This window comes from Bufo gargarizans, chromosome 4 (genome assembly GCF_014858855.1).
Source record: "Bufo gargarizans isolate SCDJY-AF-19 chromosome 4, ASM1485885v1, whole genome shotgun sequence".
NCBI lineage: Eukaryota > Metazoa > Chordata > Amphibia > Anura > Bufonidae > Bufo > Bufo gargarizans.
In genome coordinates, this window is record NC_058083.1 from 45,233,140 (window position 1) to 45,248,409 (window position 15,270).

General features: G+C 46.6%; 1 protein-coding gene across 1 annotated transcript in view; it reads left to right on the top strand.

Annotated features, from left to right (window-relative positions):
* The window catches only part of ELP3 (elongator acetyltransferase complex subunit 3), a 172,153-nt gene that overhangs the window by 90,548 nt on the left and 66,335 nt on the right, over positions 1-15,270 (top strand). The window contains exons 8-9 of the mRNA XM_044292121.1: positions 4,263-4,424; positions 13,558-13,684. Coding sequence (XP_044148056.1) covers positions 4,263-4,424; positions 13,558-13,684 — 289 coding nt within the window. The remainder of the gene's footprint in view (positions 1-4,262; positions 4,425-13,557; positions 13,685-15,270) is intronic.

Below are 15,270 nucleotides of genomic sequence, written 5' to 3' on the forward strand. Positions count from 1 at the left end.
AGAGATATCGGCCTATAATTACTGCAGCAAGTCGGATCCTTATTCTCCTTGTGGAGGACAGTAATGTGCGCCAACAAGGAGTGGGGAGCAAGCGAACCACCAGTCAGGAGGTGGTTACACAAGTTCTGGAAACGGGGGATTAAAACATCTTGGAATGATTTGTAATACACAATGGAGAATCCATCGGGCCCTGGACTTTTGCCTGATGGGATGGACATGAGAATCTTACGGATTTCTGACTCTGAAATGGGTCTAGTTAATTGGGAGGCCTTAGACGAGGAAATAGAAGGGAGATTAAGGGTCTGCAAGAATTTATCTGTGGCATCCGCTAGGTCACCAGGCGTAGCCCCTGACGGAGGGGGTAAGTTGTACAGAGCCTCGTAAAAGGAACAAAATGCCTTGGCTACATCTGGGGTGGACTTATGTATCAATCCCTTGGAATCTTTGATAGAGGAAACAAAGGAGTCAGAAAACTGCTTTTTGGCAATAGCCGACATCAATTTGTTTCCCCTATTCCCATGGGCATAGGCCCTAAATCTGGACCTCAACACTAATTTTGCAGAGGTGACATTTAATAAGTTTTTAAGACGCGTTCTAGCTTCAGTCAATTCCGTTAAGGTGCGTATAGCCTGTGACTCCTTGTGGGAGGATTCCAAACGAGCAATGGAAGCCAGCAAAGCGTCCAAGGCCTTTGTCCTTTGCTTTTTTACATAAGCCCCCAAGGCAATAAGTTCTCCCCTAAGGACCACTTTATGGGCTTCCCAAAGTATAGCGGGGGAAGGGGGGGAATCTGGGGTATCATTAAGCCTAAAGAATTCTGAGATCGAGGCCCTAAGTTTGCTGGCGTGTGTGGGGTCTAAGACCAAGGTGTCATTAAGGCGCCATACACGTTCCTTCCTTTGCGGACCTGACAGGGAGAAGTCGATAAAAACAGGGGCATGATCAGATAATGTTATATTGCCTATCCGGGCTCCAGAGACATTACGTATATGTGAATCAGACATGAATAAATAATCCAGTCTATGGAAGGACGTCTTAACGTGCGAGTAAAATGTATAGTCCCGACCATTGGGATTCATGATCCGCCAAACATCCAAAACCTTTAGTTTCCTCAGCAAAGTTTTTAGCCTTTTTAACAACCTATAAGACACAGAGGGTCTGCCCGCCGAGGTCTCCACCGCTGGTTCCATGGCAACATTAAAGTCGCCCCCCAGAATCAATAACCCCTCAGAGAAGGAGGAGAGTGCAATTAGGGTCTGAACAAGCCATGGTACTTGGCCTTTATTAGGTGCATATAAGTTGGCAAACGTTACCGGTGAGTCTCCCAAGACACCTTTTACAAAAAGGAATCTGCCCTCAGGGTCAGCGGACGTAGTTCGGGGCTTAAAAGGGAGGCACTTATGGACAGCTATACTTACACCCCTACTGGCAGAATCATGTGTGCTATGGAACCACTGCACAAATTTCCTAGGAGGAAACTTGGGAATTTTGCCTGTCCTAAAATGAGTCTCCTGCAGAAAGACCACTGACGCCCTATCTTTCAGGAGGAGAGAAAGTGTCTGAGACCGTTTGCATGGCTCGTTCAGACCATGTGCATTGAGTGAGGCTACTATTATGGAAGACATTTTTGCATACATATAACTGTACATAGGCATATGATACACCAGACCATGGAAAGAAGCACCAAGATAAAAAGAGCAGAGGAAAGGAGGGGAGGGAAGAAGGTCAGGGGACACAAAGGAAGGGGGACAACATTAAACAAAATGAACAGACAAGTGACCTGCTCGGACTCAGTACCCATCCGAGAAGTGACGAGCGCTTCACTTATCACCGGCCCAAATAGAAATGGACTGGCGAGGGGGCAAGTAAAGCGCTTATGGTCTATAACATAGAGACCAAAAAGAACGAAAAAAGTAAAACAATACATCCAGCACCGGGATCCATCCGGTCATTACCCTGCACATGAGGGGAGAGGGATCATCTCTTTGGAGGCAGAGTCCTACCTCAGCAGGATAGCGTCCCGTGTAAGGCATAACGTCCTATAGGAACAGTAGGCCATAAACCTGGCATTAGCCAAACACAGGGCCATTAGGAAAAGGCCAGAATCAGTTAAACAAAACACTCTGCCCAAAGGGCAAGAGATACCAACATCTCACATTAAAGGAATGAAATAAAGCATGGTGTTAGCAGTTCATGCTCACAAATACAACCAATGACACCTTGGCACAGGCTCAGGTGAGAGCCCTGTCTGACTTGCTGCGTCCCGATCGATCCGACCTGCCTGCAGATGCCGTCTGCCAAGCAGACACCCGCGGTGGAAAAGGCAGGGGGCCATCTTGGTCGGCTGGCAACCACGAGGGAATCTCCACTGGAGGGACATCTAGGGACCTCCAGACTGACTCCAGATCCGCAGGCGAGCGCACCGTGAGCAGTTTCCCATTCCTGGACACCGATAACCCGAAAGGATACAGCCACCGGAACGGGGTCGACATCTTGCGAAGAACATCAAGGAGAGGCTTGAACAAGCGCCGCTTAGCCAAGGTAGAAGGCGCAAGATCCTGGAACATCTGGATCGGCACGTTGTCATACTCCAGCACTTCCATCTCTCTTTGCCTTTTTAGGAGAGCTGCGGTATCTACGTAGCTCAATAGGCCGCAAATTACGTCGCGTGGCGGATCTTGTGGTTTAGGCCTAGGGCGCAGCGCCCTGTGTATGCGCTCCACCACTATCCCCTCCGCTCTATCAGGCCCAAGCATCGTGGTAAACAGTTCTCGCGCCACTTTCGGCAAGGCCTCCGCCGCCATCGATTCAGGTAGGCCGCGAATGCGTATGTTGCGCCGGCGACTTCGGTTCTCCTGATCTTCCAATTTCAGGAAGGCGTCGTTCAATAGGGCCTTGTGAGACGCAAGCACCTCTGCCGCTTTACCCTCATAGGTCAGTATGGCTTCTTGCGTGCTTTCCAGCGTGACCACTCTCTGGCCTAGATGTTTGATATCATCCTTAATGTCCGCCAAATCTTGCTTGAGAGGCGTGAGGGCAGATTCAAGAACCTGGCGAAGGGTCCGTTCCGACAGAGGCGGATCTCTAGGCCTCCTGTCTGAAATATCAGAGCCGCTGCCCGCATCCGATAGTTCTCCTGCGTCGGAGTCTGGAGCAGTAGACGCCGCCATATTGGCGCCTTTCAGTGCGGCAGCTCTTGGCGTCTTTCGTAGGAATTTCTCCATCTCTGGTTGTTTAGGGCGCCGTGGGGTCAACTCTGAACTTCCTCTGGTCTTATCCTTGCCAGATCTCCCCATAATGAGGCAAATCACAAGCTTATATAGGGCAAATGAGCCGGAATGCTGGAGGAGCTCAAGCTCGTGCGGCCATTCAGCAGCGTGGCTAGGCTCCGCCATAGGAGTTATATTCTTGTACATAGGAGCAGTATTATAGTAGTTATATTCTTGTACATAGGAGGCAGTATTATAGTAGTTATATTCTTGTACATAGGAGCAGTGTTATAGTAGTTATATTCTTGTACATAGGAGCAGTATTATAGTAGTTATATTATTATACATAGGAGCAGTATTATAGTAGTTATATTCTTGTACATAGGGGCAGTATTATAGTAGTTATATTCTTGTACATAGGAGCAGTATTATAGTAGTTATATTCTTGTACATAGGAGGCAGTATTATAGTAGATATATTCTTGTACATAGGAGGCAGTATTATAGTAGTTATATTCTTGTACATAGGAGCAGTATTATAGTAGTTATATTCTTGTACATAGGAGCAGTATTATAGTAGCTATATTCTTGTACATAGGGGCAGTATTATAGTAGTTATATTCTTGTACATAGGAGCAGTATTATAGTAGTTATATTCCTGTACATAGGAGGCAGTATTATAGTAGTTATATTCTTGTACATAGGAGGCAGTATTATAGTAGTTATATTCTTGTACATAGGAGCAGTATTATAGTAGTTATATTATTATACATAGGGTTTGTATTATAGTAATTTTATGCTTGTGCATGTATTCTAGTTGTAGTTTTGTACAGATAATGATAATACCATCATAAGGTGCTTTTATTTGTATGTCAAATTACAGTTAAATAGATCATATACAAATATCATATGTAATTGATTACATGTGCCCCAAGTGAAAATTTTAACTACATGCCTGCCAGGTATAAATGTCTGAGAGGTACATTGCATCTACCAGCTGAAGTTTCTTTCTTTTACAGTATTTATTTATTTTCTATTTTTTTTTCCCCCTCAGATACTCTGAAAGGAGTAACACAAAATGTGTGGGAATAACCATTGAGACCCGGCCGGATTACTGCTTGAAGCGACACCTGAGTGACATGTTGTCTTATGGCTGCACCAGGCTAGAAATCGGCGTGCAGAGTGTGTATGAGGATGTAGCGAGGGACACTAACCGGTAAGTCATGTGCCTATGTGATCTCTATTGATATAGTTCAGGGATGCCCAACCTGCGGCCCTCCAGCTGTTGCAAAACTGCAGCTCTCAGCATGCCTGGACAGTCCACAGCTATCAGGGCATGTTAGGAGTTGTAGTTTTGCATCCACTCCCTCAGTTTTACACTTTCCTTCCAAATTGAGCTTAAAACGCACCCCGGGAACAGTCCACTCGGATCGTTCCTGATAATTGCCTGCTGTGTCGACCCGTGTCTTTAGATTCCCACGTGAGGTTCCTCTGCTCTCCCACCTCCACCCGACTCCATAAAAACTTATTTTGCTGATGCTGAAAGTTTTCTAATATGAAGGCTTAGAATTGTCGTGAGTGGGCGGGAGATGATGGGAGATAACCGCGCTGCCGAGGTGCTAGATCAGCGCAATCAATAAATCTTTTAACTGTAAGACTTGTAATCTTGGCTTTCCTTGACCTCTGTTATATTACTGCCTGCCCTTGTCACACGCGGCGGCGGAGCTGGCAGTAGTCTCCGCTTTTGTCACAATGAACTGCGTTCATGGTGGGGGGGGTGCAGAATTTAGGGCCTCAGTACGAGTGTGCAAAGTGTGTGAATGGAGCGTTCACATCTCTGTTCCATTTGCCGTTCTTCTGATCCGTCAGATCTGTTTGTGCCATTTCCATCTGAGATCCGTAATTTTATCCCATCTAAAAAAAGGATCTCAGATGGAAATTGCTCGAATGGATGCCAAAAGTGCAAGAGGATCCATTTTGTATTTTTTTTTTTTTTTTTTTTACACGATCCTGTTTTCTATTCTTTTTTTCTGTTCTTCGGACGGAAAATGAAACTGAGATGTGAACTCTCCCTTACGGGTTGAAGGGGTTACCCTGTCTAATCTAAACAAAAGTTCTGTGACATTCTAATATCCCCTTAATGACGAGCCCTGGAAAGGGCTTTGTGATCCCCCATAACGGTGTGTCCTTCACAGATCCCCCATAACGGTGTGTCCTCCACAGATCCCCCACAACTGTGTGTCCTCCACAGATCCCCCCCCATAACTGTGTGTCCTCCACAGATCCCCCCCCATAACTGTGTGTCCTCCACAGATCCCCCCCCATAACTGTGTGTCCTCCACAGATCCCCCCCCATAACTGTGTCTCCTCCACAGATCCCCCATAACTGTGTCTCCTCCACAGATCCCCCCCCATAACTGTGTCTCCTCCACAGATCCCCCCCATAACTGTGTCTCCTCCACAGATCCCCCCCCATAACTGTGTCTCCTCCACAGATCCCCCCCCATAACTGTGTCTCCTCCACAGATCCCCCCCCCATAACTGTGTCTCCTCCACAGATCCCCCCCCCATAACTGTGTCTCCTCCACAGATCCCCCCCATAACTGTGTCTCCTCCACAGATCCCCCCCATAACTGTGTCTCCTCCACAGATCCCCCCCATAACTGTGTCTCCTGCACAGATCCCCCCCATAACTGTGTCTCCTCCACAGATCCCCCCCATAACTGTGTCTCCTCCACAGATCCCCCACCATAACTGTGTCTCCTCCACAGATCCCCCCCCATAACTGTGTCTCCTCCACAGATCCCCCCCCATAACTGTGTCTCCTCCACAGATCCCCCCCCATAACTGTGTCTCCTCCACAGATCCCCCCCCCATAACTGTGTCTCCTCCACAGATCCCCCCCCCCATAACTGTGTCTCCTCCACAGATCCCCCCCATAACTTTGTCTCCTCCACAGATCCCCCCCATAACTGTGTCTCCTCCACAGATCCCCCCCCATAACTGTGTCTCCTCCACAGATCCCCCCCCCATAACTGTGTCTCCTCCACAGATCCCCCCCATAACTGTGTCTCCTCCACAGATCCCCCCCCATAACTGTCTCCTCCACAGATCCCCCCCCCATAACTGTGTCTCCTCCACAGATCCCCCCCCATAACTGTGTCTCCTCCACAGATCCCCCCCCATAACTGTGTCTCCTCCACAGATCCCCCCCCATAACTGTGTCTCCTCCACAGATCCCCCCCATAACTGTGTCTCTGTGTCTCCTCCACAGATCCCCCCCCCATAACTGTGTCTCCTCCACAGATCCCCCCCCATAACTGTGTCTCTGTGTCTCCTCCACAGATCCCCCCCCATAACTGTGTCTCCTCCACAGATCCCCCATAACTGTGTCTCCTCCACAGATCCCCCATAACTGTGTCTCCTCCACAGATCCCCCATAACTGTGTCTCCTCCACAGATCCCCCATAACTGTGTCTCCTCCACAGATCCCCCATAACTGTGTGTTATCCACAGACCACCATTAGCTCAAACCCACCAAAAGCACACCTTTTGGTTCAAAATATAAATTTTTCTTATTTTCTTACTCAAAAACCTAGGTGCGTCTTATAGGGCGAAAAATACGGTATTTAAATTTTTAGCTGAGCAAATACATAGTGATTTTTTTTATTTTTTTTGTTGATGGTTCACACTAATGTATGTAATATGGGCTCAATAAGATTTGTTTTATGTTGTATTATTATTATTATTATTATATAATGGATAGAGTAATTGGAAAATAAAAAAAATCACCTTGGAAAGTTAATGTGCTTGAGCTGACATTGAACTGCTAGTGGTACTTGGTCAATGATCACACAGCCAAGGTGGTGCCCCCTTTATTTTGGGTTCTGCAGCAAGTTATATGCAGAAGTCATAATAATACTGGGTGGCATCTTCCGTTGCTGTGATACAGACTGCCACCCTGACATGGTACCGGTCATACAGATGCTGGATGTCCTCCTGTGATATGTTCTTCCAAGCTCTTTCAACTTGGACCTGTACTCCAGCCAAGGTGGTTGGTGACTGCTGTGCATAGGAGACCTGTCGTCCCATCCAGTCCTAGACATTCTCCATGGGTCTTGGTCAATGTTCCCTCCATGTATACCAGACTGCAATGGCCATGGCAGCTAATGGCGTCCCACATGTGACACCTGCAGTTCTGACCTAACCCTATGGAAACGCTGTGGCGTGATCTGAGGAGGGCTGTGCACGCAAGGCTTCCCAAGAATGATGAACGACTGAATCACATTTGCAGGGAGGAATGGTCCAAAAATTCCCCCTCAATGTTGTGCAAATCTCATTCCTGCTACAGGAAACATTTGGTGAAGGTGATTTCTGCTTATTGAAGTCAAAGGTTCCCTGCAGTGTGGATATTTACTGAATAAAAGACATTAAAGGGTTTCTACCACTTGCTTTGCACCCATTTCGTTTTCAGACACTAGCGATCCGCTAGTGTCTGATGTACAATACAAGCTAAGTATTATCTTATTCTGTCCGGCCGTTTTGTTTAAAAAAGCACTTTTATATTTATGCAAATGAGCCTCTAGGTGCTATGTGGGCGTCTTTTCAGCACCTAGAGGCTCCGTCTACCTTCCTAAACTGCCGCCCAGCTCGTCGCTCCAGACCGCCCTTCTCCTAGCGAATTCGATCCTCCCCCTGCTCCTGGCGTCTGAAATCTCGCGCCTGCGCCGTCCGTCTCTGCATTCGGCGCAGGCGCAGTGGAAATGTCTGAGCAGGGAGCGCTCAGACATTTACCCTGCGCCGAATGCCGCCGAATGCAGAGACGGACGGCGCAGGCGCGAGATTTCAGACGCCAGGCGCCAGGAGCAGGGGGAGGATCGAATTCGCTAGGAGAAGGGCGGTCTGGAGCGACGAGCTGGGCGGCAGTTTAGGAAGGTAGACGGAGCCTCTAGGTGCTGAAAAGACGCCCACATAGCACCTAGAGGCTCATTTGCATAAATATAAAAGTGCTTTTTTAAACAAAACGGCCGGACAGAATAAGATAATACTTAGCTTGTATTGTACATCAGACACTAGCAGATCGCTAGTGTCTGAAAACGAAATGGGTGCAAAGCAAGTGGTAGAAACCCTTTAACTGTTTGTGTTATTAGTTTACTTAATTGTGAGTTGAGTATTATTCGGCCATATTATATTAATACTGCAGAAATCCAGGTAATTCCAAAGGGTACACTTACTTTTGCTTGCAACTATATCTCTTCCTTGCTGACCTTCTGTCACCACCAGACATCTGAGAAGCTCTGACAGACGTCCTTCAGAACCTCCTCCTTGAGGTTCCTTTTGTTTTGCTTTCATTTTCTCATCTCCTTTAGCCTCTCTCAGCTGTCATGTAGTTGCACTGATTGCTTCCCATACTGCATCACTTTGCGGTTTATATTCCTTCCTGGAGTGTGTGCATGCTGATCCTACTACTGAGTCTTCTACAGATAAGTTTTGTTCATTCATTTGTGTTTTCCTGTTTGCTGGATCCCAGGTGACCCTGACTCCCTCCGTATCAAGTGTAGGGAGCCGGTGGTCGTGTCCCCTCACTATTATAGAGTGTTCAGGTGTTATACAGTCGAGGTACGAGGATATGCGATCATCTACCATTGGGATTTTCGCATAGGCTGAGCAGTTAGGGAGAGAGCCAGGTCTGTTGCAGGGCTCTCCCTTTTGTTCCTTAGTTTTGGATCCAGTCAGTCGGATTTTGTGTCGTCTTGTTTTCTGTACACCTTCCGTGACACCTTCATCTTCTGTGCACTGTAGGCCTCTTGCACACGGCCGCTGGCCGGCCATTCCCTGCGTTGGGGACTGCAACTTGTATGGGTCCGTGATCCGTCCGCACCGCAAAAAGAATAGAACGAGTGAATGGGTCTGCATCTGTGTTGTGCTGAGCACACGGCCGGTGCCCGCATATGGCGGACCCACTGTGTTTGTGTGCCGCAGTACAGGCCACGGCCGGCAACGACCATGTGCATGGGGCCTTATAATGACGACCCGCAGTATACAAAGTAATGTCCCCCCATCTATAATCTATCAATAATATCCCTCCTGCGTATAACGGATGAATCGGCGTATGGAGCTTTCTCTTCTGTGTTCTTCCGGATAACGCAGGAATGTTGCTCAAAATGTTTGCAAAGAGAATAGAGAAGAAATGAAAGTTTTTTCTGAGTACATAAGAGGCACTTACTCATCTCCGAGGCAAGTGAATTATCGTGTCTATTAGCTATCCATGAAGTGGCGTCATTACTGGAGAAAGCCGTTCATTACATCTTCTTTATAAATCTGGCCAAAAAACAAAAAAAACTGTAGAATAGATGGAGAGCGATTGTCGTCTCCCCACCGATCGGTTACATTTCTTTCTTAAATGTCAAGCACCCCTCAACGATATTGAAGAGGAGACTAAAAGGGACATTTCCTTGCTGACGGGTAAAGCTCATGCCGGCCATATTCTAGAGAGGACACCTGTGTGCTAAGTATAGATCCTTCCAGCCTTTGAGGATATAGAACAACAAAGTTTGCAAATGATCTTGGTTACAAATTTCCTTCTGTTTTGTGTCTGCAGACCTCCGAGCGTTCAGACCCGATCTTCCATCTTCTCCCCTGGTGTAATATCCTCTCTGTTAGTAAAGATGTGGAATGACTTCAGGATCAGACTACATAGGGCTTGTTTGTAGTCTGTTACCATGGAACTGTACACAAAATGGAAGAGATTTTAACCCTTAGAGGAGATGGCAATTTTTCTGTTTTTGAGTATTCTTTTTTTTTTTTTTTTTTTTTTTTTTTTTTTTTATACTCCTGGCGCTCCCAGAACCATGACTCTTATGTTACCGTTCACATATAAGGACAGCTTTTTTTTAATAATGGGACAAGTTGTACTTTCTAAAGGCTCCGTTTTATATTGCATACAGAATTTTTTTTATTCCGAATGGGGTGGAAATGGAACAAAAAGGCAATTCCACCATAGTTTTAATGCGCTTTGTTTTTATGGCATTCCCTAGGTAGTGTATTTTAATACTTTTTATCGGCATAATCTGACCCCATAACTTTTTTATCTTTAGCTCTATGGAACTGTGTGAGGGCTCATTTTTTTGAAGGGTGACCTGTACTTTTCGATGATACCATTTTGGGGTGTGTAGGACTTTTTTGATCAGTTTTTCTTTCTTGGTATATTGGCCATAGTGTTTTTTTTTTTTTTCTGTTTACGCCATTTGCTGTATGGGATAAATATTTATATGTTTTAATAATACAGGTGTTTTCAGGCTCAGCGATGTCTATGAAGTTTTTTTTTTTTTTTTGTGAAAAGGGGATGATTTTAACTTTTATATATTTTTTTATATTTTACAAATTTTTTTAAGTCACCCTAGGTGACTATAACAAACAATTATTAGATTTCCATTTGCATTCTGTTATAGATTTTTATCCATTACGGAATTCAGTATATACCAATGCAGTGCTGCCACCTGCAGGCCTGTATTGGAATATTCCAGTGATAGGCATCAGAGCCTCAAGCAGGCTCCGGCCTATCAATACACGGTATTAGTTTCCCCGACCTCAGCTGTTGGAAGCTGTTACCAGAGTAATAGTGCGCGGCGTACACATTTTCACCTTTCAGATGCCGTGGTCACATTTGAACATGGCATCTAAGGGGGTTAAATGTCTGAGATCGGATTTATCCCCGATCACAGACATTAGCCCCTAACCTCTGCTGTTTGAAACAGCAGAAAGCCAGGGGCTATGGTGGTTGCGGCTCTCGCGAGAGGGTGCCATATTTAAAGTGCTCACTACTGTGTATGGCACTGGTCCTCAAGGGGTTAAAGGAGTTTTCTGGGACCCAGTGGGTACAGCAGCCCCACCTTAGTTACACCTATCACACCTGTAGGAGAAATTTTTTAATATACTCACCATTACATAGCTGGTTTATGGCCCGGGGCCTAGATATCTTTTCTGCTCTGTCCGGGCCTAGAACTATCCATGTCCCTGGCGCATGCGCAGTTGGTGTGGGATGAGGAGTTTGCGCATGCGCCAATAGGAGGAATAGCTCTGGCCCCTTTTTTAATTTGACAAAGAATGCATAGATGTATTTAACCCTTTACTGACGTAACGTACTTTAGCCATCTAGAACTTTTTCACCATGAAAATGCAATGTAAGCTGCAGGCAGCATGATGTAGGGCAGGAGGAGCTGAGCGGATTGCTCTAAAGGTTTATAGCAAAAGATCCGGTAAAACTTAGAATTCAAATTTTTTATTTTTTTTTGCTTTTAAAAGTATTATCAATATTATTTCCCCATGAAATGGGAACACGAGGAGCTATTGTCGGCCCTCTCCTGAGCCGTTATGGATGACAGGAGGAAGGCCCTCCCTGTACACTGCCCCAGGGGCGGAACTACCGCCCGTAGTACAGCCATCACACCCGGGCTATTGATTTCTATGTGTGAGTACCGGCAGGCGAGGCCTGGGCCGTTATGGATGACAGATACAGCAGCCCGAACAGCAATGTCGGTTATCCTTTAGGGCGCTCCCCGGCAGCAGACGCAATTCCGTTACATCATCGCCCCTGATGGGTTGATTAGGAGGCACTAAGTGGGCATACAGGACCTGGGTGGCACACTGCATACACTTCCTCCCGTCCAGCACAAGCTAGTGTTTTTTATTTGTATAGTTTTCACATGACGCAGTGGGTGGCTGGTTGTATAGAAAAATGAATCCATCCAGCAAAGGAAGCAATATGGACAATCACAATACATTAGTAAGTGGCTTGTAGTAACTTTCTCTACGTGATAAATGCCATTTGCTGAAGAGAGAGAAAACCGCTTAAAGAACAGGCTCAGAATGCTGTAAAAAAAAAACAAAAAAAAAACATACTCTCTTCACCGATTCTCTGCTGTCCCTGTCTCTAATTTTTGTCAGCTGGTCATCCCCTTTAAAGGGCATCTGTCAGCAGTTTTGTACCTATGACACTGGCTGACCTGTTACATGTGCTCTTGGCAGCAGAAGACATCTGCATTGGTCCCATGTTCATATGTTCTCACATTGCTATGATTTTTTTTTTAAATATATGCAAATGAGCTCTAGGAGCAACGGGGGCGTTACCATTACACCTAGAGGCTCTGCTCTCTCTGTAACTCCTGCGCCCTCTGCACTTTGACTTTAGGAGAAGTCACGGCCAGGCCTGATGACGTTTTTAACTGCCTGGTCCTGTCAATCAAACAGGATGGAGAGAGCAGAGCCTCTAGGAGTAACGGTAACGCCCCCGTTGCTCCTAGAGCTCATTTGCATATATTAAAACATATTTTTTCTCAGCAATGCGGGCACATATGAACATGGGACCAACGCAGATGTCTTCAGCTGCCAAGTGCACATGTAACAGGTCAGCCAGCGTCATAGGTACAGAACTGCTGACAGATGCCGTTTATAAAGTGGATGCTTTGTGAATAGTCAGCTCTTGCGCCAATGCTCTATTTCTTCCCCTCGCAATGCTCATAGAAGCAGAAGTAATTGACTTGCAGGAGGTGGAGGCCTTCATTATTGTTGTAATATTATATAATTATTGTGTTTTGTCGCTCCGCTGATTATAGCTGAACGGTATGTAATCCATTACTCCGCCGTTGTTTTGTCATTTGCTGCCTCGATATTTCCTTTCTTCCGACATTCAGAAAGCTAATTGGCCTCATTAGAATAATAATAATAATGGCCTCGTAATCTGAGGTTAATTTGGGTTTTCACTTCTGTAAGGAGTCAGATGTTTCAGGAATCTGAAGGCTTTAAAGGCGACACAAAAGTTCTCCCCCTCCACCCCCGCACCTCGAACCCGTCCTGTTACATAGGACATTCCAAAGGAAAGAAAAGGAAAATCTTAGGGATTTTATATTAGATCAGCGGCGGTCCTATGGTCCTATTCCAGGCACCCCCGCCAATCAGCTGCGGGACCGAAACGGCGCTGCTCCGGGTACTGTGTGTGTATTGGGCGCTGCTCCCATTCAAGTGGATGATTGGCGGGAGTCCGACCCCTGACTATCTGATATTGTTGAGCTATCCTAGGGACCACTGCCCCCACCCCCCAACTGATCATCAGAATGGGGGCTCTGTGTGCCCCCGTTTGGATGGAGCTGCAGTCGCGCATGCGAGCTGCCGCTCTATTCCGCTCTGGTGTACTGCCGAGGAGACAACCCTCAGTCCTGGAAAACCCGTTTGAAGCGAAGGAAGTTTTACCGTTTGCTTTTCTTTTAGGGTTTGTAGTTTGCTGTTTTCCTCTGCGCTGCTTTTTTCCTTCCTCCAGATATTCAGTTTTCAACCCCTGTCATCTCTTTCAGAGGTCACACGGTGAAGGCGGTATGCGAGTCCTTTCACATGGCCAAAGATGCCGGCTTCAAAGTAGTTTCCCACATGATGCCAGATCTGCCGAACATGGGACTGGAGCGAGATATCGAACAATTCATCGTAAGTCACCGGAGACAGTCCTGAGATGTCAGCTGTCTGCATTGTGTGAACAGTGTTACATGTGAGACAGACTCATTATTACTACAGCATGTCACCTCTGAGGTGGACAGCAAGGGGTTCTTGTCATTACTAGGGGTAGGATCCACTCTGGACTGTTTTACTACATTGGTGGGCCCTCTGTTAGTGCCCCCTGACAGTAGTTATGCTCCTTTACTGCCCCCTCACAGTAGCTCTGCCCTCTTTAGGGCCCCCTTACAGTACTTATGCCCTCTTAGTGCCCCCTCACAGTAGTTATACTTCCTTAGTGCTCCCTCACAGTAGTTATGCCCCCTTAGTGCCCCCTCACAGTAGTTGTACTTCCTTAATGCTCCCTAACAGTACTTATGCCCCTTTAGTGCCCCCTCACAGTAGCTATGCCCCCTCACAGTAGCTACGCCACCTTAGTGCCCCCTCAAAGTAGTTATACTTCCTTAGTGCCCCCTAACAGTACTTATGCCCTTTTAGTGCCTTCTCACAGTAGTTATGCCCCCTTAGTGCCCCCTCACAGTAGCTATGCCCCCTCACAGTAGCTATGCCCCCCCCCACAGTAGCTATGCCCCCCTTAGTGCCCCCTCACAGTAGCTATGCCCCCCCTTAGTGCCCCCTCACAGTAGCTATGCCCCCCCTTAGTGCCCCCCACAGTAACTATGCCCCCTTAGAGCCCCACACAGTAATGTCCCCTCTAGTGCCCCCTTACAGTAGCTATGCCCCTCTAGTGCTCCCTTACAGTAGCTATGTCCCCCTTAAGTGCCCCCTCACAGTAGTTATGTCCCCTTAGTGCCCTCTCATAGTAGTTATGCCCACTTAGTGACCCCACAAAGTAGTTATGTCCCCTTAGTGCCCTCTCACAGTAGTTATACCCAATTAGTGCGAATTAGTGTTATGCCCCTCTCAGTGACCCGTTAAGTAGTTATGCCTGAGGGCTTGTTTTTTGCAGGATAAGTTGCACTTTCTGATGGCACCGTTTAATATTGAATACTATGTGGCGGGAAGCTGGAAAGAATTCCATAAGGGGTGGAATTGAAAAAAAATACATCTTAATTCCGCCAAAATGTTATAGGTTTTGTTTTTATGGCTTTCCCCATGCGGTAAGGTTGACCTGTTACCTTAATTCTCCAGGTCAGTACGATTACAGCCATACCTAGTGTCTTAAAAATGATAATTTTTGGGGGGAAAAGTAAGTTTTTGGGGAGGTCCTGATGAAAGGGGTACCCCAAGCAGTGCCCCTCATCTACTACCTAGAAATAGTTGCAAATCCCATATCTGGGACCCACAATAAATGCTTGAGATGGGAATGCCCGTTTAAAGGGGTGAACGTGGGTGGCATTGGAGGGGCAGTTTTCTTTCTGTTGGAGAACTATTTTGCACGATTCAAGTTGCAAGTTTGATCTCGGCAAGGAAAATCCGTATTTTCCGAGAATCAGTGAGTTTTGGATTGACATGCTGCCGTGATATTCTATATTTGTGATATTGCCTCCAGACCCTCACACCACTCTTGTTAGACCAGCGTACATGCGGGTTGTGAGCTTTCCCTATATTTAGTCCAG